This window comes from Podarcis vaucheri, assembly GCF_965113315.1.
Source record: "Podarcis vaucheri genome assembly, chromosome: 10".
NCBI lineage: Eukaryota > Metazoa > Chordata > Lepidosauria > Squamata > Lacertidae > Podarcis > Podarcis vaucheri.
In genome coordinates, this window is record NC_138748.1 from 17,363,375 (window position 1) to 17,385,044 (window position 21,670).

General features: G+C 47.7%; 1 protein-coding gene and 1 long non-coding RNA gene across 14 annotated transcripts in view; one reads left to right on the forward strand and one right to left on the reverse strand.

Moving 5' to 3' along the window:
• The window catches only part of LOC309541781, a 575,734-nt gene that overhangs the window by 499,885 nt on the left and 54,179 nt on the right, over positions 1–21,670 (reverse strand). The window lies entirely within an intron of this gene.
• Positions 1–21,670, forward strand: part of CADPS2 (calcium dependent secretion activator 2) — a 367,142-nt gene that overhangs the window by 161,231 nt on the left and 184,241 nt on the right. For all 13 annotated transcript variants that reach the window (XM_082239470.1, XM_082239476.1, XM_082239475.1 and 10 more), the window contains exon 7: positions 19,895–20,006. In XM_082239470.1, the coding sequence (XP_082095596.1) occupies positions 19,895–20,006 (112 nt within the window). The remainder of the gene's footprint in view (positions 1–19,894; positions 20,007–21,670) is intronic.

Genomic DNA, 21,670 nt, shown 5'->3' on the forward strand with positions numbered 1-21,670 from the left:
CTCTGAACATTGAGGTGGACTTCCCCCCTCAAAAGTTCAGGGGAGCCACCATGCCTCACCCTCCAGGAGCCAGCCCCCTTGCTCCACACACCCATGACTCTCAATCTTTCACTCTATTCAACTCATTAAAATGCACATATACATAATGCCCATGGTTGCAACTCCATTCTGAATGTTCCTCGGGCTGGAGATGGGGCAAGGCAGGTGGAAATAGCCTCTTAGTTGCCATATGAAGGTGTTTCAGTGTCATTTTTACCATGATGTAAATGGGACATGGGTGGTGCTGTGGGTTAAACCACAGAGCCTAGGACTTGACGATCAGAAAGTTCGGCGGTTCGAATCCCCGTGACGGGGTGAGCTCCCGTTGTTCAGTCCCAGCTCCTGCCAACCTAGCAGTTCGAAAGCACGTCAAAGTGCAACTAGATAAATAGGTACCACTCTGGCGGGAAGGTAAACGGTGTTTCCGTGTGCTGCTCTGGTTCGCCAGAAGCGGCTTAGTCATGCTGGCCACATGACCTGGAAACTGTACACCGGCTCCCTCGGCCAATAAAGCGAGATAAGCGCCACAACCCCAGAGTCGGCCACGACTGGACCTAATGGTCAGGGGTCCCTTTCCCTTTCCCTTAATCTGGAGAATAAGAAGAGGCATCAGCGATGTGCTGATAAGCTCCAAGTGTTAGAAGATCATGTTCACTGTTGTCCGATCAATCTGCATGCAAAGCATGAGATCAATATACAAAGTAAAGCGTTGCCAGCTGCTTTACTTGCCATTTCCAGTGCAAAGGGATTTTTTATCACAAATGTTAGAAATTAGATCCTCTTCACGTTAAGAACATTTGCTGCATTTCTCTAATGGTTATTCCCTGCTGGGAGTCTGATGGATGACACATGAGTAGGGAAGCAATCCAATTAATCAATTAAAATGTCTTAAATCATCGAAATTAGTCTGTTACTCCATCAATTTAAATTTGCAAACTGGTAAAAACTGTGCTTCTGAAGCAAGAAATGTGTGTGTTCTAGGTAATGCACCTGTGTCCTAGGAGGGAATGTCTCCTTTGGTGATGCCTCCTTTGTGAGGAGAATGGTCGGTTCCTCTTAAGATGATGCTTGTCATCTGCAATTTTTAGAAGTACTTGTATTAAAGCTTCATATATATCTCAGAGAGGTTGTCTTTTTAAGTCAGTCTTTAAAAACAGATGGGTGGGGTACAAATAATAAAATTATTATTATTATTATTATTATTATTATTATTATTATTATTGAATCTGCCAAATTCAGGTTCTCTTGGTTTCTTCTGTTTGCCCTATTTCCCCATCAATTTGCAATATTTACTTTACAGATTGGTGTTCATTTCTGCTACTATAGGTGGTTCCTTGCTAGCTGTTTCCCTAATATAATGTACCTGTGGCCATCATTTTCACTGATATGTGTGCTTCTGTACACCTTTGGGCTGGAAAACTACATCACAAAATTCAGAGAAATGTGGATTTTAAAAGTAGTTGTGTTTCAGTTTGCATATTGGCTCAGGAATTCTTTATTTAAAAGTGAACTGAATTAGTTTCTCCCCTTGTTGTCAGCCAACTTAAATGTTTGTTGCTATTTGTGGAACATTTGTATTCTTTTTCACTCTTCTGTTAGCAGTTTTCTACTTCTTTATGCTTTCAAAAGGACACCAACACAGACAGTGACCTTTTCCACAAAGCCTCACTTTAAAAAATACTTTTGTTGAATCTTAGTTGTCTAAAGCAGTTACTGTTTCTCTCTTTTGCTTACATGCTACCAGGTTTCCCTGTTGCTTGAACAGCCAACTCCTTAGCATTTTCCTCTTGGCAGTTCTTGACATTGTTAACCATGGAGCTTTCCACAGTAATGTCCATAGGATTTCTTGACCATTTAAATTTTTATTGCTGTAAATGTTTAATAACAAAATGTTCAGTCAGAAGCTCTTTACAGCTGCTGTAAAAGAGAGGAAATTTGAGTTCCTCCCACTTGGTTATACCAGACTATGTCTTTCTTGTGTGTGTTGACCCACCACAGAGATACCCCAACACCTGTGTGTTCTTTTTTCTATTTCTTCTTTTCCCATTTTTTAGTTTTGCCTGCAGAAGGCTTCCTATAGTATATACCCCCATTCTACCCTGCTGCCATCCCTCTTTGACATCTTTCAGTGGCCATCTCTATTCAAAAGAGAGATTCTCAGTCTTAATCTTTCATAACATCTTCATCAACGTCTTCAATGAAAGAGTTGCGCTTTGTGTTGTTCCTTTTACAATAACAATTTCCAGCTTGCCGGGCTTTTTTCTCTCTATGGGTTGTTTTCGTTACAAAAATACGCATTTCTGATTGCCGTTGCTAACCAAATCCCAAAGTATTGAATCTTATTCAACATTGATCTTGATAGTTTGATTATTTTTTTTAATAGTCTCTGCGAAATTGAGTTACCTTTGTAGACACAATACTTGCAGATGTCACTAAAATAAAATTACCCACTACAGCAAACATTGCAGCTGTTACATTTGTGTCGTTTTCAAGAGTGTAAGTAAATAATACTTGAAACAGTACATTATTTTTGTATGCGTTGCTTACATGGACATATGTGCCTCAGGATTCCTGCAAATGTAAGGACAGAGGAGATTTTAATGGAAACTCACAAGTAATAAATCTTCATGTTGGAATTTAATTAATCTGGATGCAGCTCACTTGTACGTATTACTGATCTGAGTTCCATTTTGACATGAGTTTTAAAAGAATGTTTCTTTATTACCCTGCATTGGACTGAAAGATTCTGTGTAAATTGGATTAAATAATTTATTTGGAACATCTATCAGCATTGCTAAGCTGTTGAAAATAAGAATTAGTTGTACATTGCAGAGACAAGGGAATAACTTTTGGACGCATTGCATTAAAAGCAACTCCTTCAGAAGATCTGCAGCAGAAAGATGAGGAGGGAAGGAAAGGAAAGGAAAGGAGGAGACTTTGGCAGGTTCTGCCAGTTCCTTCCCTGTTGTGGTAGGTAGGCAGAATTCAATACAGAAAATTTCAGAATAATTAGTTCACATTTTGGTTCTGACATATATTATTACAGCTTTCCAGAAGCCTTGGACAATAAGAACTTGATTTTTAAAAATAAAATAAAATAAAATGGTAAGGTTGAAGGGGAGTGGGGAGTGTGGCATAACTGCACTGTGTATCTGTAAAAACGTTAAATAAAACAATTTGGATCTCTAGGTAAAGGTAAAGGGACCCCTGACCGTTAGGTCCAGTCATGGACGACTCTGGGGTTGCGGCGCTCATCTCGCTTTACTGGCCGAGGGAGCCGGCGTACAGCTTCCAGGTCATGTGGCCAACATGACTAAGCCGCTTCTGGAAAACCAAAACAGCGCATGGAAACACCGTTTACCTTCCCACCGGAGTGGTACCTATTTATCTACTTGCACTTTGACATGGTTTCGAACTGCTAGGTTGGCAATTATTTGGAAGTGTTGTGCAAGTGTCGCGCCCACATTCAGATCTTTTCAGCAGCATAGCTCACTGCGTAACTTTGGCCCTGTCCCTGTGCCTTTGGGATTAGTCAGAATGGCATGACCCTATCTACATCCCCCATACTTTGCCATGTGCTCCTGCTCCTGCTGTGTATTAGCAAAATGCCTGTCACCACATTATGATGAGTAGGGAGGATGTACTGAGGGATGAGTTGCATCTCTCGGGGAACCCTGGATGTGTTCAGTGTGTGTGTGCTCTGTACCCAGACACATCAACTCCCCCCCAAAATGGGATTCTTCCCAATGTCAGGTGTGGAGGGCAGCACAAAAGCAGTAGATAATGTTTTACAGAGTACTTCTCAGTGCTGAAAGCACTCCACATACATCATACCTATGTATGATGCTTTGCTAGTCATTCCTTGGGGAGGAAAGTAGCAAGTCGCGTGGAACAAACAAAATGCTTACATTTGAAGACCCTGCTAGAGTGGGATCTTAAACCTTCTCAGCTCAACATACTTCTTTTTGCACACATCCATGCTGGATTCCCTTTCTTGGTTCTGCTATAGCGACTGGAAATCGACTGTTTACACAAACACGTGCCCTTCCAAAATATCAGGATGAATGAAAAGAAGTGGAAATTGGTTCCAGTGATCCTTGAGGTCCCTGCAACCCAGCAGGGCATCTAGACATCAGGGGTGGGGATTGATTTTCACTACGACTACATCACTGGATTGCTTCCTTGAGCTATGAGAAGACCTCTTGCTTGCTTCGTGGGCAGCTGCCTTGGGACTGCATTCTGATGATGGATGCATTCGGACACACAACTCTCCACCCTTCATCCAAGCAAGCAAGAAGTCTTATCACAGTTCAAGGACACAATCCAGGCAGACAGAGTCACTAGAGGAAGTTGCAGAGCAGAACCAGTGCAGGGTGTGGCCCGTAGACAGTCCTGAGGGCTAGATAAAGAAGCCTGGAGGGGTGCCAGAGACCAGGCAGAGGAGTACTGCTCTGATGAGGAATAGTGGGAGCCTCCCCTTTCCCCCTGCTCCTGACCAGAATCCTGGAGCTGCCCAGGAGCAGTGGAGCAGTATAGATTTGGAACAGTGGTTGCAGAGGGGCATAGTTCTGGAGACAAAAGTTAGGGAGAACTGTGGGGGGGTTAATAGCAAACTGAAGAAGAACAGGAAGAGAGAAAGCTAACAGACTCTCTCACACACTGGTAAGTGTCCAGCCTATCAGTCCAAGGTCATGTAGAGCAGATAAGGTGACTACACAAAAAGCACAGTGGTTGCAAGATCAGGTTGTAAGGCGTGGAAGTGATTAGGGGGGAAGTGGGTGGAAACCTTAATTGGGAACACCTTCATTCTGAGAATGGCTGCTTTGTTCTTTTGCTGTGATCATTAAAGACTCTTTAAATGGTAAGCAACTCTCTTCGCTTTGTCCTGCTTATCTACGGGCAAAGTGGGGGAAGAAAAAAGCACACCAAGAACTCAGGCCAATGTAAGTTTCAATAGTGGGAGTGGTCCGTACTCACAAATCAATAGTCAATAGTAACAAAAACTAATCCATTCAAAAGTATGTATTCTGATAAGGATTACAAACTCAAATAGAGATTGCAAACTCAAATAGAGATTACAAACTCAAATAGAGATTACAAACTCAAACTCAAAAAGATATGTATGACATAATAATTCGTTACAAAGATTTTTTCTTTTTCACTCGACAATAATGTTGATCCTTATAATTTATCAGCTTGCAGATGGAGACTCAGTTTCAATCACAGAGCAGAAGTCAGAAGTCAATTATGGATTAGAAACCAGGACAGGGCCCTGTTTCGATGTATTCACCTTCATCAGCTGGAAGTATCAAATATTACATGAAAATACATTTAAATTCTAAATTATCATAAATTATAAGTCATAAATTACAAAACAGTATTATATACCATTGAGGGGAAGAGTCTCCGAAGCCTGAAAAGGGGCCACGTTTGCCCCCCTCCAGACCTGAGCTTCCCCTCCCTTGATGTATATAATTTTGTGTATTTTGCATACTTGCAGACAATAGTCTTTCATTGGTAAACAATGGCACAAAGATTGATTCATTTTGTGAAGGTAGATGCCTGCTCAGTTTGCATGTGTGTATTCTGTTGGGATTGTGTGGGCTCACTTTCCGTTCTCCCCCCACCCCCACCTTCCTTTTTTCATTTTTGAGATGCAATTCCAAGACTTGATTGTAATGACTTTTCCCATTTCCTCCAAAAATTTCCCACTCCCTTCCATTAGCTTGCTAAAGGTGCTGTATTTTTGAGACGCAAAGCTGACGTCTGGGTTGTTTTCCCCCTCACTGCCACTAACATGTCAGGACTATATAAGTATTAAATCTGCGGTGACTGACATGCCGTAATTGCTCCATCCCAGAGTAAGAGATTGCAGCATTTTGTCTCCAAGGCACCTGTTCCCTGCAACAGAAATCAATTCACCGTACGATAGCTCACAGATGGCTAGGTGCTCGGGGGTTGGGGGTGGGGTGAATCAAAACGCATAAATTGAAAACACGTACAAATGTTTTCCACAACTTTAGCTGATTAAATCTACAAATAAGGTTGTCATACTACATTAATGGTCTAAGACAGGCTAAAGTCTATGTTACCGAGGGTTGCTCTGTTCTTTAGGCAGTGGCATAGCGTGGGTTGTCAGCACCCGGGGCAAGGCAAGTAATTTGCACCCCCTAACCAGTGGATTTGCGCCCCCTAACCCTAACCCCCAGATGTTGCGCCCGGTGCGGCCGGCCCCCCCTGCACCCCCCACGCTACGCCACTGTCTTTAGGAAATGGTTGACAAGCCAGAAATGTAGTTTGTCACATGATTTTGACTCTGCCAGGACTGGTCAGGCTCCATATTAAAATCAGAGCGCTCTAATAATGAAGGCCCAGTTTATGCAGCATACAAACATCTACATTTGGAATTTTTGCTGTGATTTGAGGCATTAAAAACAGGGAGGGGGAGAGATGTTCCACCTTTCCCCCAGGCCTTCACATTCCTGCACAACACATGCAACCACTGCCACCCCATATATTTCCTATGTCTCCCAGTGATGTGTAGTTAGAACAGACATGCAACATGTCTTCCAAGCCGTCATTTACCTCTCCCCAACCTCTCTTTCACACACAGCAGCCACTGAAGTGGTTTGGAGGGCAGGAAGTATGTGGTCACATGTGTCAATGTAATGTCACACATCCGGCTAGATATTATGCGGAGATCTAGGGGATGGGATGTAGACTAAAGTCAGCCACGTGGTCACAACTCTGTATCATGCTACGCACCTTTACATCTCAAGGGTGCAAAAGATAATGTCTTCTCCATACCCCCTGTCTATGAAGCATTCATTCTGAGTTGCTTGTAGAAGTCTTGCAGAGCTTAACTGGTACCTGGTCTTGTTTGAGCAAGCAATCTGGTTTTTTTTGTAGGGAGGTTCATCAATGGCGCACGTTCATTCTGATTTGCTTGTAAGGTGTTTAGAAGTCTTACCATTAATCATTTGTTCATTCCTTATTCCCAATGCATTTCCCCACCACTTTCCTAACTGCAAAAAAAGCTATTTTAAAGTGGATTTGTTGCACAAGGACAACAGAGCCTTTTAGTTTATTTTAATTGCACAAACCAAAATTTACGGTGTGCACTTGAATATCTCCTGCCAAACAGTGACAGGCCGGAGATGCCCTTAGGCAATCTGCAATTGTAATTTCTCTCTCTCTCTCTCTCTCTCCCTCTGAAATGAATACTTAATCATTTTTAAAAATGAATTCTTTTTATACATGAAATGACTTCCTGAAGTGTATTATCTTACTAGCGTTTCTTTGAATTGTTTCTATCTTCATTTCTTTCCTACATAATAATGTTCTCTTCCTTGTTTCCAAGTGCACTTACTGTTTAAATTTGCATGATAAAAGGCTTGAAAATTATTAATTGGCTTTAGTGATGTGATGCCCCCTAGGGTCCTTTGGAGAATACTTAGCCTAGCATCTCGGGGGAGTCGCTTAGGTAAGCTGAATTAGATACCCAGTTGCTCAGCTCCAGGGAGGAGCATTAACTCAGTGACAGCTCACACTTGTTGCACACTGAAGGTCCCAGATTTCAGTCCCTGGAACAGGACAGAAAGTTCCCCTGTCTGAAATCCTGGAAAGTTGTTGCCAACACTGACTGTTATCACCCAACTCAGGATGATAAAGGCAACCCCTGGCACTGTATTAAGCTCCAACAGGGCTCCCATGTTCCAACGCTTGTGTGCTGGTTCCGGGGGGGGGGTTACCGTGTAGCGTGGTCAGAGTCCAGTCCGAGGTCAAAGGTGTGGTATGGGGGCTGTCCATCAAGACTGAAGCCCCGGTCCACAGGTCACTCACCTCTCCTGGCCTGGAGGTGAGCACTCCTCCTGCGGGAACTTAGTTCCCTCCACCTCTCTGCCCTGAGCCTCTGCAGCTCAGGAGAGGCTGGAGGGTTACTGGACCCAGAGGCAACTTCACCTTCCCCTGACAGGGCTGAGAGTGCAGGCAATGGGTCCTCCATCACCTCAGGGGCCAGAGCAGACTCAGCTGGTGTCTGCTCCTGAGGATCCGGCACAGATGAGGGCCCTTCAGGTTCAAGCCCCAGCCCCAGCTCAGCTGGTCCTGGAGGCAGGGACTCCTGTGCAGGCTGGGATTCCTCAGGTTCAGCCTCTGAATCCGATTCCCAGGCCATCACAGCTTGCCATCTTCAAAATCCTATGGATGAAGTTCACCAAGTGGTAGAGCCACTGCTTTGCACACACAACATCCCAGGTTCAAATCCCTGCATCTTCAGGTAGCCTTGGGAATGTGCCCTGCCTGAAATCTTGGCGGTTAACTGCCAGTCACTGCAAACAGTGCCGAGCTAGATGGATCCAATATGAAGGCGGTTTGTACTAGAAACCAGACTTTAATTGTTGCAGCTTCAGCCCTCTTGAATTCGATACCAATTGGAACTACACAAGCACCTAGCATCTTGATATTCTTCCTTCTTTTTTGGCAATCACTTGTAGCCAAGTAAGATAGTCTTCCATAAGCACGGTTTAATCAGTGAGTCCGTAAGTGACTGTGGAGGCCAATTCTGGACCCACACGTCCTTCTACAGTGGGGACATTGGTTTCCGGGTGGTAGTTGATCACAGTGAGGGTTTGCCAAGTGTGCCTTCCTCTTAGCACGTTTCTCCCTTTCGTCCTGTGTTCGAGTGTCTTCAAAGCCCATGACACCTTTGGTAAAGGCTGTTTTCCAATTGGAGCGCTCGCAGGCCTAGTGTTTCCCAGTTGTCGGTGTTTATACTACTTTTATTTGCGTGCTGAGGTCCCACAAAGCCCCTTCCCCAATAACTCAGACATCACACATAATTTTTGTTTTGGTTTTTGGCATAATTTTGGCCACAACTTTATTTTATATACAGATTGAGAGTGGTTGCTTAGGCATTGGTTATGACTACGTCCCCCCCCCGCCTTGGGGGACAGCACTGACTCCTTAGCCAGTCCCGGAGGAAACATGGTCAGAGTCAGATGGAGCTGCGTCACAGACTCTCACTGCTCCGCGCATGTTCCTTGAAGCTTACACGGCCCGCACCCTGCCGTCAGGGTTTGGACGAGGGGGATGGTAAGCTTCAGAATTCCTTTAACGGAATACCCGTCTGCAGCAGCATTGGAGGGGCAGGCACAGCCAATCCATACCCCTCCACCAACCAATTTTAACCAATGCCTAACCGCCAACCTTACAAGTTGTGACGATTTGCTAAGCAGTAGGCAAAACCCAAAAGGCACACACTAATCAGCCAATTGGACAAATTCCTACTGGGCCCCCGCACCAAGGCGAACGACCCCATGACAGGCAAAGCAAGGTCAAAGCGCAAGCCCAAACAAGGGAGGGCGGGCGGGAGATCCGATGTCCACAGCAAAAGAGAAAGAGAAAGCTGTGGACCCTGCTTATATAAGGGGACTAAACCCACCCCTAAATTGGCAACATCAATTTTGCCCCAGTAACAGCTTTAACCAATCTGCTCCATCCCATTGCCCTCAATGGGCTGGTCACTAACTGGGGGTTTTGTTTGGCCCCATCCGCAACACGTGCTCTCTCTTCTATGAGAACACGCTTTGCGTGCTGAGGTCCCACAAAGCCCCTTCCCCAATAACTCAGACATCACACATAATTTTTGTTTTGGTTTTTGGCATAATTTTGGCCACAACTTTATTTTATATACAGATTGAGAGTGGTTGCTTAGGCATTGGTTATGACTACGTCCCCCCCCCCCGCCTTGGGGGACAGCACTGACTCCTTAGCCAGTCCCGGAGGAAACATGGTCAGAGTCAGATGGAGCTGCGTCACAGACTCTCACTGCTCCGCGCATGTTCCTTGAAGCTTACACGGCCCGCACCCTGCCGTCAGGGTTTGGACGAGGGGGATGGTAAGCTTCAGAATTCCTTTAACGGAATACCCGTCTGCAGCAGCATTGGAGGGGCAGGCACAGCCAATCCATACCCCTCCACCAACCAATTTTAACCAATGCCTAACCGCCATTCGAGCCCTTACGCTCGCCGCCAACCACTCACAAATTAAACCACACCCTCAGCCTGGACACTAGAGCATCCAGCCACACATCATTCCCCAATGGCGAGAGATGAACCCCATCATCCCTGTAAAACTCAGTCGCCTTGAATGAAATCAGAGGGTGAGGAATTACAGCCCCACCCAGATTCACCACCAGCCTGCTTGCTGCGGAATTAATCCGCTTCCTTACACGTTCCGTGGCGACTGGGCAAGGACTACCCCGCCAGATGCGGCGTTGCAACAGCTGTGACCAAAATAGCTTAGTTGACGGCACCCGTGCCGCCAATTCCCCAAGGTCCTGTAATATGGTAGCACGCAGCTCGTAGCAGGAAGAGGAAACCATATCGTTCTCCCCGAGCTGCACCACGATCGCTGAAGGAGGGCCACATTGGAAGACACGCCTTCGCATGAGAGGTAACAATTCCCTCCACAGCATCCCCCTTCTGGAAATCCAGGACACCTGAACGTGGCGCGGGAATCCCAGGCCGTCACCCAGTCCGGACTGGCGAGCTCTGTCCGCAGCCCAGTGCACAATACTGTGCCCCACTATCCAAATACGGATAGCAGCCCGACCTAGGGTAAAACACACATATGTAAGTACAACAACACATTATTTCCTCACGTAGGTTCTGAATGCATCCGAACGCCACCGACCCAGGTCCTTTATCCTCTTAACTGACAAACCCCAGTGAGCGGCAGTTGTAGCCGCCCCAATCCTAAACGAGTGAGGGGCAAACTCAGAAGCCGGGAGGCCGCAAGCCTCCACAGCTTTTCGCAACACTCCCGCAAACTGGTGTCTCACCAGCGGACGGCCATTTTCGTGTATGAACAGGGGCCCTTCGCCACCAGGGCGCAGGGCTAAATACTTCTTAAGGTCCTTCACCGGGCAAGGGCCACTTTCGCCCGTCGCAGGAAGTGTAATGACAGCGCCCCTGCCTAGTTGGTCCGTCTTTGAATTCCTGACGTGAACCTGCAGGTCCCTTGAAGACACACTCACATCCTGCATCAACAAACCCCTAGAACCTCCGTCCTGCTTGGGCTCGAGGACCACTTCGCCAACCCTCAGGGCCCCAAAGAAAGTTAACGAAAAGGCTGCTGAAAATAGCCGAACCTCAAATTTTGACCAACAGATGCTCCGCAGCTTAGACCGCATCTGCGCCAGCAATTCAAATGTAATGGGTCGTCTGGGGACGGGCCTGGAAGGAGTGAGTCGCCCCCATCCCTCCAGGGCCCTACGCACTACAAACTTCCTACATGGATCTTTATTAAAATATGCTTTACTAAAAAAGGAAATTGCTGCAGAATGCAGGCGTAGGGTCCTAGCTGCCCGACGCATCTGGAATAGATGTGCCAGATACCGGAGCACCTGAGAGGTGGAATGGGGGGTGGTAACCTCCCCAGCAGGCTGCCCACTAAATAACAAAAAGTCCGCCCAAGCCTTTTTATAGGACCTCAAGGTAGAAGGTGCAACAGATGCAGCTACTCCCTGCAAGACTAAGTTCTGCCAAGGTTCCAGAGATGATCCGGGAAAATTTCCGGACGGTCTCGAGCCACTGGCACCAGGGACCTGAAACGCTCCATCTGAAAACGGGACAGAGCATCAGCAATTTCGTTAGAAATTCCTGGGACAAAACGGGCAGAAAAAACAATGTTAAAACGCAAGCAATGCAAAACGAAGGCCCGAAGAAGGGCAGATACACGAGGGGATCGTGAGGACTGCTTGGCCAGTACATTCACCACCGCCTGGTTATCAGTCCAGAAACACACACGGTGATCCCTAAATTGCTCGACCCACAAGTGCACTGCCACTACAATGGGGAAAAACTCAAGAAAGGTTAAGTCCCTAGTTATAGCCTGCCCCCGCCATGCAGGAGGCCAGCGCTCGGCGCACCACCTGCCATCCCAGTACAAGCCAAACCCCAAGGACCCCGCAGCATCCGAATGCACTTGGAAGTCGTTGTGGAGGTTCAAAGTGTCCTGCCACAAGGACACCCCGTTGAATTCCTCCAAGAATTCCAGCCAAATAGCAAGGTCAGCCCGTACCTGAGAAGGAAGGCGGACCCTGTGATGCGGGGCCTGCAAGCCCGAGGTGAGTCTGGCCAAGCGTGAACAGAAAGGTCGCCCAGGAGCGACCACCCTGCAAGCAAAGTTCAGGTGGCCCAGCAAAGACTGAAGTTGCCGCAGGGAGACCTTCTTTAAAGGAATCATCTCCTCAATGACCATTCTTAAATTGGTTATTTTTTCAGGCGGCAGGCTAGATGTTTGAGCCACGGTATCTAACAAGATACCCAGGTAAGTCAGCTTGGTAGAAGGACCCTCGGTCTTCTCAGCCGCTAATGGGACGCCCAGCTCTTCCGTTAAGGAAGCGAAGGCCTGCAATAAGGCTACACAATCCCCCGTATTGCCTGCAGAGGCGACCAAAAAATCATCAAGATAATGCGTGACACCGCTTAAACCGGTTTTTTCACGTAAAGCCCATTCCAAAAACGAACTAAAACTCTCAAAGGCCGCGCAGGCAACTGAGCAACCCATGGGCATAGCCTTATCGAAGTAAAAACTTCCTTCGAACTGAAATCCCAGCAACCAAAAATCATCGGGATGAATAGGAAGCAGCCTAAATGCTGATTCAATGTCGCATTTTGCCAGTAAGGCGCCTGGCCCAAATTTTCGGATCATCTTGATTGCGTGATCCAAAGAAGCATACCTCACCGAACAAAGCTCCGGGGGAATCACATCATTTACTGATGTGCCTCTGGGATGTGAGAGATTGTGTATTAGGCGAAATTCCCCCGGGGCTTTTTTGGGAACGATGCCCAAAGGTGAAATATGCAAATTGGGAAATGGAGGGACCGCAAATGGGCCGGCCATGCGACGTAAAGCTAGTTCCTTACCAATTTTTCTTCGTGCCACCTCTGGCATATCCCTAATCGATTTCTGGTTGACTGGGGTTCTGGCAACCGGGGTAGAGACCACCGGGATTCTAAAACCTACAGAAAAACCTTCGCGCAAATAAGACGCCGCCTTGGCATCGGGGTACAACTCCAACAAGGAAAGCAGCGGCTGTAGCCTTACCGGGGTGTAAGCTAAAGAGGAGATCAAGTTACTTCCCTGCTCCCCCGGCAGGAGCCTGGGCTGCGGTTTTTGGGGGCTGTTGAGAGCCCCCCCCTTTCCGAAAGGGGCGGCGGCCAGTCTGGCACGCGGACCCGGAATGGTTCCCTGAACACTTATCACACGCATGTGCGTATTTACAAGACTGCCGTGTGCAAACACCCTTATTGAAATCCCAGCAAAAAAGCTTTTTCCCCAACCTGGTAGGGGCAGCCTTAAACTTCTGGGAGTCAGGGGCCTTCTTCTCTATTCGGGGGGCCACATAAGTGGTCCAGACATCCAAGTCTTTTCGATCCCAGCGGGCCGTAGGGATCTTAGCCGCCCTACGCCTAAAATTCTGGTCGTAAGCTAGCGCGGCAGTTTCTCCGGCCATTGTGAAGGCGGAACGGACAATGGATAGATACACCCAAAGATGCAATGATCTCCTGGGGTAGGCCGCGGCCACAACTCCAGCAAAAACCTGGAAACTATCTAGCCAACGCTCGAAGGTCCTGTCGGCCTTAGCTATGATCGACCGCTTCCTTGGAGCAGGCAGGCCCTTATCCAGAGGCTCCTGACCTTCCAACGGGGGGGCTAGGCTAAAGATATCAACGTAGCGGCCGTCCAAGATCCTTGAGCGTAATTTGGCGGACAGGTGAGCCCCCGGAATAATGTCCCTGGCCGAGTTGGTGGAGACTTTTACATCCGGCACTAGGACCCCTTCAAGGCAGTCTAGCACTGCCCCATACCTGGCCCTATGGGAGTTCGCCCTCCGCTCCCAAACCCATTTTGGAAGCCCCGAGGTTTCCCCAAAACCCCAGTATAACTTAAGGGGCGCTTCCTCATCACTACTCGAACTCTGGGATGACGCACCTGATGAAGAGGACGAGGTGTCCCTACGCCTCTTCTTGGCACGTCTCCTCGAACTTCTCTTATGGCGGCGATGACCACCTGAGGACGTCTTCGGAGGAAGAGGGAGGCTATCCTCGACCGACGATTCTGATGCGTCGCCCTGCCGCGAAGCAGCCGGGAGTGACTGGAAAGACACAACCTGTGAATGACCAGGGATCGAGGTGCCCGCCCCCGCGGGCCGCAAAGGTGACCCCCGCACGACAAGACCCCGTGCAGGTGCCCTCTTCCCAGCCCCCGCCCGGGCAGAAACCCGACCCCGTGGCCCGGCAACCTGCGGCACAGGCGGCACCGAGGACCGAGCCTGAGGCGCGTCGGGCAAGGAGCCACTGGCTGGCAGTGGCTCTCCCTCTTCTTCACTGGATGAAGACGGTGGAAACGAAGCATCCACAGGGGGAGCCATCATGGCAGAAGAAGTTGACGGGGTCGAGTGGCGATGCATCAGACCGTCCAGCTCCGCCTCCATCCTTGCCATAGCCACCGGGTCACCAGCCAAACTAGAGACCATGGATTGAAGGCGTTTTACCGACTGGCCCGGTTCAGGAGAACGTAATGCCTGAGACGGGCCCCTTATAGGCCGCTTTGCAGAGCAGGCCGGACCAGACTTCCTTATCGCCTTCTTTGGAGCCATCCCTACTACTGGTGTAAAGGAAAGAAAAGAAAAAATTAATTAAAGTAAATTAAAAGAAAGTAAAATAAAACACCAAATGAAGATAAACGCAATAAGCCTATTATTGAATTAATGAGAAAGAAGCACCAGGTAGCAGGAAGTAGTTCAATACCCTGCAATACCACTGTGACCACTAGAGGCCTCCCACCAGATCAAGGCCCTCGGTCTGCAATGCTGCACTTACCAAGTTCGGCCACCAGAGGCCTCCACTATTGCAAGGCCCTCTATTCAGAGAAACCCTGTAATTACCAGGTTTGTCCACTAGAGGCCTCCACTAAAGATAGGCCTTAGATTCAGAAAAGGCACTGCAATTACCCGACTGGCCACAAGAGGCCACCAGTCGGCAGAACAACTGCAAAAATGGCGTTCCCGCCAATTTACTGCCCGAAGGTGGGTGGAGGAGAGATGCCTCCGCAACCACGAAGGTGGCAACCGGGGCTCAAATGCCACCTAGCCCGCCCCAGCAACCCGCAAGGGGCCCGCCCGGGCAAAACACGGGGTTCCGAGGCCTCAAACGGAAGAGAAACGGGAGGGGGCCGCCGCCTACGGCAGCTCTCCCCGCCCAGCCCCGTCCAGCGAGCCTCAATGGAGCCGGCGCCCCAAGGCCCTAGCAAGGTAAGGCCGCCGCGGCGCTGCTGGGCCAGAGCCTCAGCCGCCTACGAGGGGGGGGGGTCGGCCCCAACGGTCGGCCGCGCCGCCACGCCGCGTCCCCGGGGGAAACCCCCAACCGGGAAAGATGTCAGAGGCGGGGAAAGCCCCCGCCGGGCCGAACCGGGCCGCGAGGCCTACGCGCGCCCGCCGGATCAAGCCGGCAAAGCGGCCAAGGCCGCGGAGGCTCCCCAGCCGGGCCTAGCAGGCCGCGAAACGATCCCCGCGGAGCAGGGGATCACAGACGCGGCAGGCCCGGTCTGCTCGGCCCCACCGCGAGCGCCCACAGCGCCCGCAGCGGACGCGGGGAGCGAGGAGGGGGGGGCAAATGAGAAGAGGCCACCGCCGGGCCGAAACCGGCCGTGGATGGGGCTCCTCCGGGCAGCCGCCGATTGCCGGCAGCGCGCTGCGGCAATCGGGGACCAGAGCTCACGGGGGCCAGAGGGGCCTGACGGAGAGGCCCGAGGCCGGGCTAACCCCAGGACCCAGTAGGGTCCCCGCAACTGGAGGCTGGCAAGGTTGGAGGAGGGGTACTAAGCAGTCAGGCCCTGAACAGGCTGCCCGACGGCGGGCGAGGCGAAGGCCAAATCCCCCGGCCCGGTCCGATAGCTCGGCCGAGGACGGGCCGTAAGCCTGCCGGGGCCGGGAGGCCCTGCCCTCCCCCCTCTAATGGCGCCCGAGGCTGGCACTAGAAAAGGGGAGGAAATAAGTAAGTAAGAAAACAAATTAATTTTTTACGGAGATATAATAACTAAAATTAATGAGGAGAAAAGAAAGAAAGGAGGAGAATCAGGGGATTTATACAACCAAGATCTCTTGCTGATTCACTCCGGTACTGAAGATCAGATCCGATGTCCACAGCAAAAGAGAAAGAGAAAGCTGTGGACCCTGCTTATATAAGGGGACTAAACCCACCCCTAAATTGGCAACATCAATTTTGCCCCAGTAACAGCTTTAACCAATCTGCTCCATCCCATTGCCCTCAATGGGCTGGTCACTAACTGGGGGTTTTGTTTGGCCCCATCCGCAACACGTGCTCTCTCTTCTATGAGAACACGCTTTTTTAGAATTGCCTTGAGAGAGTCTTTAAACCTCTTTTGTTGACCCACCAGCATTACGCTTTCCATTTTTAAGTTCAGAATAGAGTAGTAGTCAAGAACAAACTATCTTGATATTCAGATAGCCGCTGAAGTTGTGCTTGTTGAAGAAGGCTTTACCTGAAGTGTGACCCATTCATTTTACTGAATTGAATTGTAGAAATTGTTTTACTGCTTTTAGTTTACTGAGTCTGCATCTTTTGTTTTTTTAACTTATTGCACACCACTTTCATAGCTTTGAGGTTTATAAATCTGCAAAACAAAATAAATAAATTTTAAACTAACCCAAACCTGCCTTGGGGGCCCTGTGAGCGGCCAAAAGATATAAGATGAATATTTTAAGTAAATAGAAGTTACGTTTTCCTAGCAGGCACAAAAGGCAGAGGTAGAGTCAAGGATATGAGTAGAAAATATTTCTTCTGGCATCTAATGCTTGCGTAGCTTCATAAAATAAACACTTAGGCTATCTTTGACAGAGTTGTAATGGATCAGTTGTAAGAGGTAACAGTTCTGTCAGAAGTTAAATGACCCTTTTCTGCCCTCCTGGCAGAAGCCACGGAACATAACTTCTGCTATCTCCAAAACATCAAAGCCTTAATCAAAAATTGCATGTTTATGTAAAGTTCGCTGTGAAATTGGCACAGTTGCATAACTAATGGAAGGGAAGAGAATCCAGTTGTTATAGCAGCGCATGCTTTTGCTTACTTTAGGAAGGTACTGTAAGTTTGTGGTCTTGGTAACAGAAAGGTCAGATTCAGACTAGGACATGATAAGTAACTTTTACAGTTGACGTATTGCACCATTAACAACAGTTGACATATTGCATCCCATGACAGCGGAACTGCAAGGCAGAAGCTCTGTGCTGAAGGCAGACACAAACTTCGATTTGTGAGGACTAAGGGTCAGACTGAAGGTGATAATATTGACTATATTGTCAATTGCACGAAAGTCCCATTTATTTATTTTTTACAATCTGATGTTTGCAATCCAGTTTTGCTGTCTTTTGACAGGTTTGTTTATGGCCAGGAATTTTGAAGCTTGTAGTATTGCTGCCTGTTGCATTGTTCATTAGTCAGTAATCTTTATTTCATTCATGACTTCTTCTAGGATGTCCTGAGAAAAGAAGCATTTGGGCGATTAATAACTGCACTGAGTAAATAAAAAATATTTCTAAATCAGAATCTGGAAAAAGATGCAGTCTCAGGAGTAACCCTATAGTTTAATATGGATGACTTTTCCATTGTGGTCAAAAATCAAGACAATTGGGTCTATCGGCAGGAAGTTTTGGCATGGGGAATCTACCATGTGAGAATTCTGATTAATGGGCCACTCGTCCCCAACCAGACCCTCGTGACAACTGGTGTCCCTTGTTGCACAGATAGAGTCCTGTTACCATGTGGCTTTTGCAATTGACTGGGTCTTCTGTGTAAGCCTTGGCCCAGTATACCTGAGGGAGCGTCTCCACCCCCATTGTTCAGCCCAGACACTGTGGTCCAGCTCCGAGGGCCTTCTGGCGGTTCCCTCACTACGAGAAGTGAGGTTACAGGGAACCAGGCAGAGGGCCTTCTCGGTAGTGGCACCCACCCTGTGGAACGCCCTCCCACCAGATGTCAAGGAAATAAACAACTATGTGACTTTTAGAAGACATCTGAAGGCAGCCCTGTTTAGAGATGTTTATAATGTTTGATGTTTTATTGCTCTTTTGTTGTTAATATTAATATTCTGTTGGGAGGCACCCAGAGTGGCTGGGGAAACCCAGCCAGATGGGCAAGGTATGTTGTTGTTACAGGCAGTGGCGTAGGGAGGGGTGGCGTAGGGGGTGGGTCACCCCAGGTGCCACTCTGGGAGGGGTGACAAGATGGCCCCTGCCTCCCCCCAGCTGTAGAGTGACCAAGGGCACCCGCAGTCCATATGGGCGCTGCTCGCGCGGCGCCCATACGGGCTGCCACGCGTGCATAGTCCGTATGGGATGGCGCTCGTGCAGCAGCCTGTACAGTCACCATGCAAGCGGCAGTCCGTACAGACGCTGTGCATGTGCGGCATTCTGTACGGAGTGTGCACACGCAGGATGCCGCACATGCGCAGTCCGTACAGGCTGTGCTGCCCCGGGTGCCGGAGAGGGTTCCTCCACCACTGGCTACAGACACTGCATTAACTCTTCTGCTCCCATGTTGTTCGCTACCATTGAAGATGTGTTTTATAATAGGTTGGGTGTCATCAAAGAGTCATTCAGGCATCTCTGTGCCTTATGTTTGCATGTAATGTGGACACATCCACAGTGTGTAGTGTCAGGATGGGTGTGGGGAGGGGTGGCAACTTGGCCAGGGACATTGTGGGGAAAATTCTATTATTATTATTTATTGAACTCTAAAGGTTCTCCGAGCGACTTAATAAATGTATTACACCACTGGGATAGCTCAGTTGGTAGAGTTTGAGACTCTTAATTTCAGGGTTGTGGCTTCGAGCCCCACTTCAGGCAAAAGATGTCTGCAGCTCAGGGGGTTCAATTAGACCCCCGTGGTCTCTTCCAGATCTACCATTCTATGATTCTGTGATATGTTATAAGATGTTAATGTTCTGTACAACATGTAACCCCTCCAAAAAGCCCACCATAACAGCAGTACAAAACTCCCACAGCCCACTAACAATAAAACAAAACAATGCTCAGCAGTTTTAAGAACAGGAATCAGCACCCTAGCCCAAAAGTCCCTCACCACATCAACCCATAAATTTTGATTGTTTCTTTGATCTCCCCATCTACCACCCCAAAAAGTCTGGCCTCCAGGCCAGCTGCTGCCTATCAGTTGGGGGGGGGAGGTTTCCTCCAGGGATGATCTGGCAAGCTGTTTTCTCCTTGCAGTGAGATCAACAGCAAATGCAGATAATTTGATTCTTTAACTCCTGTGCTGTGGAATCCGCTGTGTGCACATAGGATCATTAATGCATTACGCCACTATTAGCCCACATGTAGTGTTCGCCAGGATCCTGAGTTAAGAACTCACTTGGGCTGCACTAGACAATTGTATAAGAAGCTTGAAAAGCAAGTTCAATGCCATACCATTAATCTTAACCACCTTCGGTTTATTTTAATGGGATAAATACAAACTTGCCCAAACATAAATTTGTAGAAGTCCATCTGCTTTGTGCTACAAACTCCCTGAATATAGTTAATCTTTCATTATGCCATCTGCCACATTGGGTGATTTTTAATTACAGAACCAATATAGGAGAATTGCGAAAGCTCTTCCATCCTGGGAACTTGAGTTTTCAGATGGAGGTAGCAACTCTGTAGGGAAGTAGAAATGCTGCGCTTGCTTACAGGGGCCTCGAGAGATTGCCGCCGCCACAACGCTTGCTTTTTAATGCATTTGGAATTTGAATATTGTCATTTATTTTGTTGCAGATGGGGAACTCAAGGGGATTTCACCACCACACATCCACGGCCTGTCGTCAAAGTGAAACTTTTCACAGAATGTACCGGGGTTCTGGCACTGGAAGATAAGGAGCTAGGAAGGGTAAGCGCTCACATAATTTTCAAGAGTTTAAGATGCTTATAAAGGGCATGATGACTGGAGGCTTTTGGGGAGCTGAACCTCCTGAATGTTGATCAGTTTTCAACCATGGTGCTCAAGTGAAACTACCCTTTATTTGCAACCTTGGTGATACATACGCTTTAAGTATTCTATGTTTGCAATTTGACTTTCTGTTACCATACAAGGGTAAGAAGCTAAAGACAGACCTTTCAATGGGTAAAAGACAACCTGGTGTTAATTGCTGATTTTAAGCTTCCACTGTTGTTTAATGCTGACTATTGGAAGCCTTTTATTTTGGTGAGAGTTTGAGACACAAAGATAAAGTTATTACCTCAAGCTTACGCCGCATCCGAGACAATCTCTATGCAGCAACCAGTGTGTGGGCTTTAATCCAGTCTCTGTTCTGAAATGTCTGGGTAGTTTGTGATGCCATATTGAAAGCGAAACAAAACTCCACCAATATCACAAAAGTTGGTAGAATAAGATGTCTCGAATATCATTGTATCTAGTAAATTGAACAGAATCTGTTCCGGAAGCCCGTTTGACTTCCAAAATGTTCGGAAACCAAGGTGCGGCTTCTGATTGGCAGCCAATCGGAAGCCACGGAAACCGTGCCGGACATTCGGGTTCCAAAAGAACGTCTGCAAACCGGAACACTCACTTCTGGGTTTGCAGCGTTCTGGAGCCAAAGCGTATGAATGCCAAGGCATTTGGTTCCCAAGCTACGACTGTATTAAAATGATGTGTTATTTATCATCCTATGCCAGGATGCTTCACAGCAGGGTTCAATTCTTTCCAGCGGCAAGGAGATCCATAATGTGAATCTGCCAGTAAGAAAGCATTCTCGATAGATAGGTGCATGGTATTTTTTTTAAAAAGAGGATTCATTTAGTTGAGTTTACAAAGGAAAAAGGGGTTTTTCTTAGTGCAGGGATGGAGAACCACAGATCCAGGGGCAAAATACAACCCCCCAGGCTTCACTGTCCTGCCCCAGAGCCCTTCCTGGGCCACCCCCTCCCTGTTCTTGCTCTGAACAAAGAAAGAGAGAAGAGAGCGTCTGAATTTCCCAGGAATGGCTGGATTTTGACAGCAAAGGCAACACAGACGCTCCTGACATTTCCCTCTCATGAATTTGTGAGGTTTATTGTCCACTTCTAACTATCAAAAAGGAAGAGTTGAGCTGTGATATTCCAGTTCGGAACACTGTGTCCATGTAATGGTTTAATGATGCGATCTTAGCTGTTGCACATTAATGGATGGCTTTTTCATCTGGAAATTTCTTTTACAGCAATAAAAATTCATTTGAGTTCCTCGGAGCCCAGTGGCTCCTAATGACAAGTTACCTAATGAAAGGCTCTGCTTTTCTCCCTGCTCTGAAAAGTATTACCTTTATTTCCTCGCCACTTAGTGATTTGAATTATGCCTTTTTTATTATTATCTGTGAAATCTCTATAGGCATTCAGTGGTAAATCTTCAAAATTCTGAACTTCATTCCAGACAAGCGAGTCCCGTTGTAAGTAGGGAAAGCTTAGTCTAATTCATCATGCGTCATTTTGAAAAGATGCTTCTTCACTTGAATCAGAACTATGTTTCCAACACTCTTACCTGTTCTGCGTTAAATTATGTCACAACTTTCGATCTGTGTG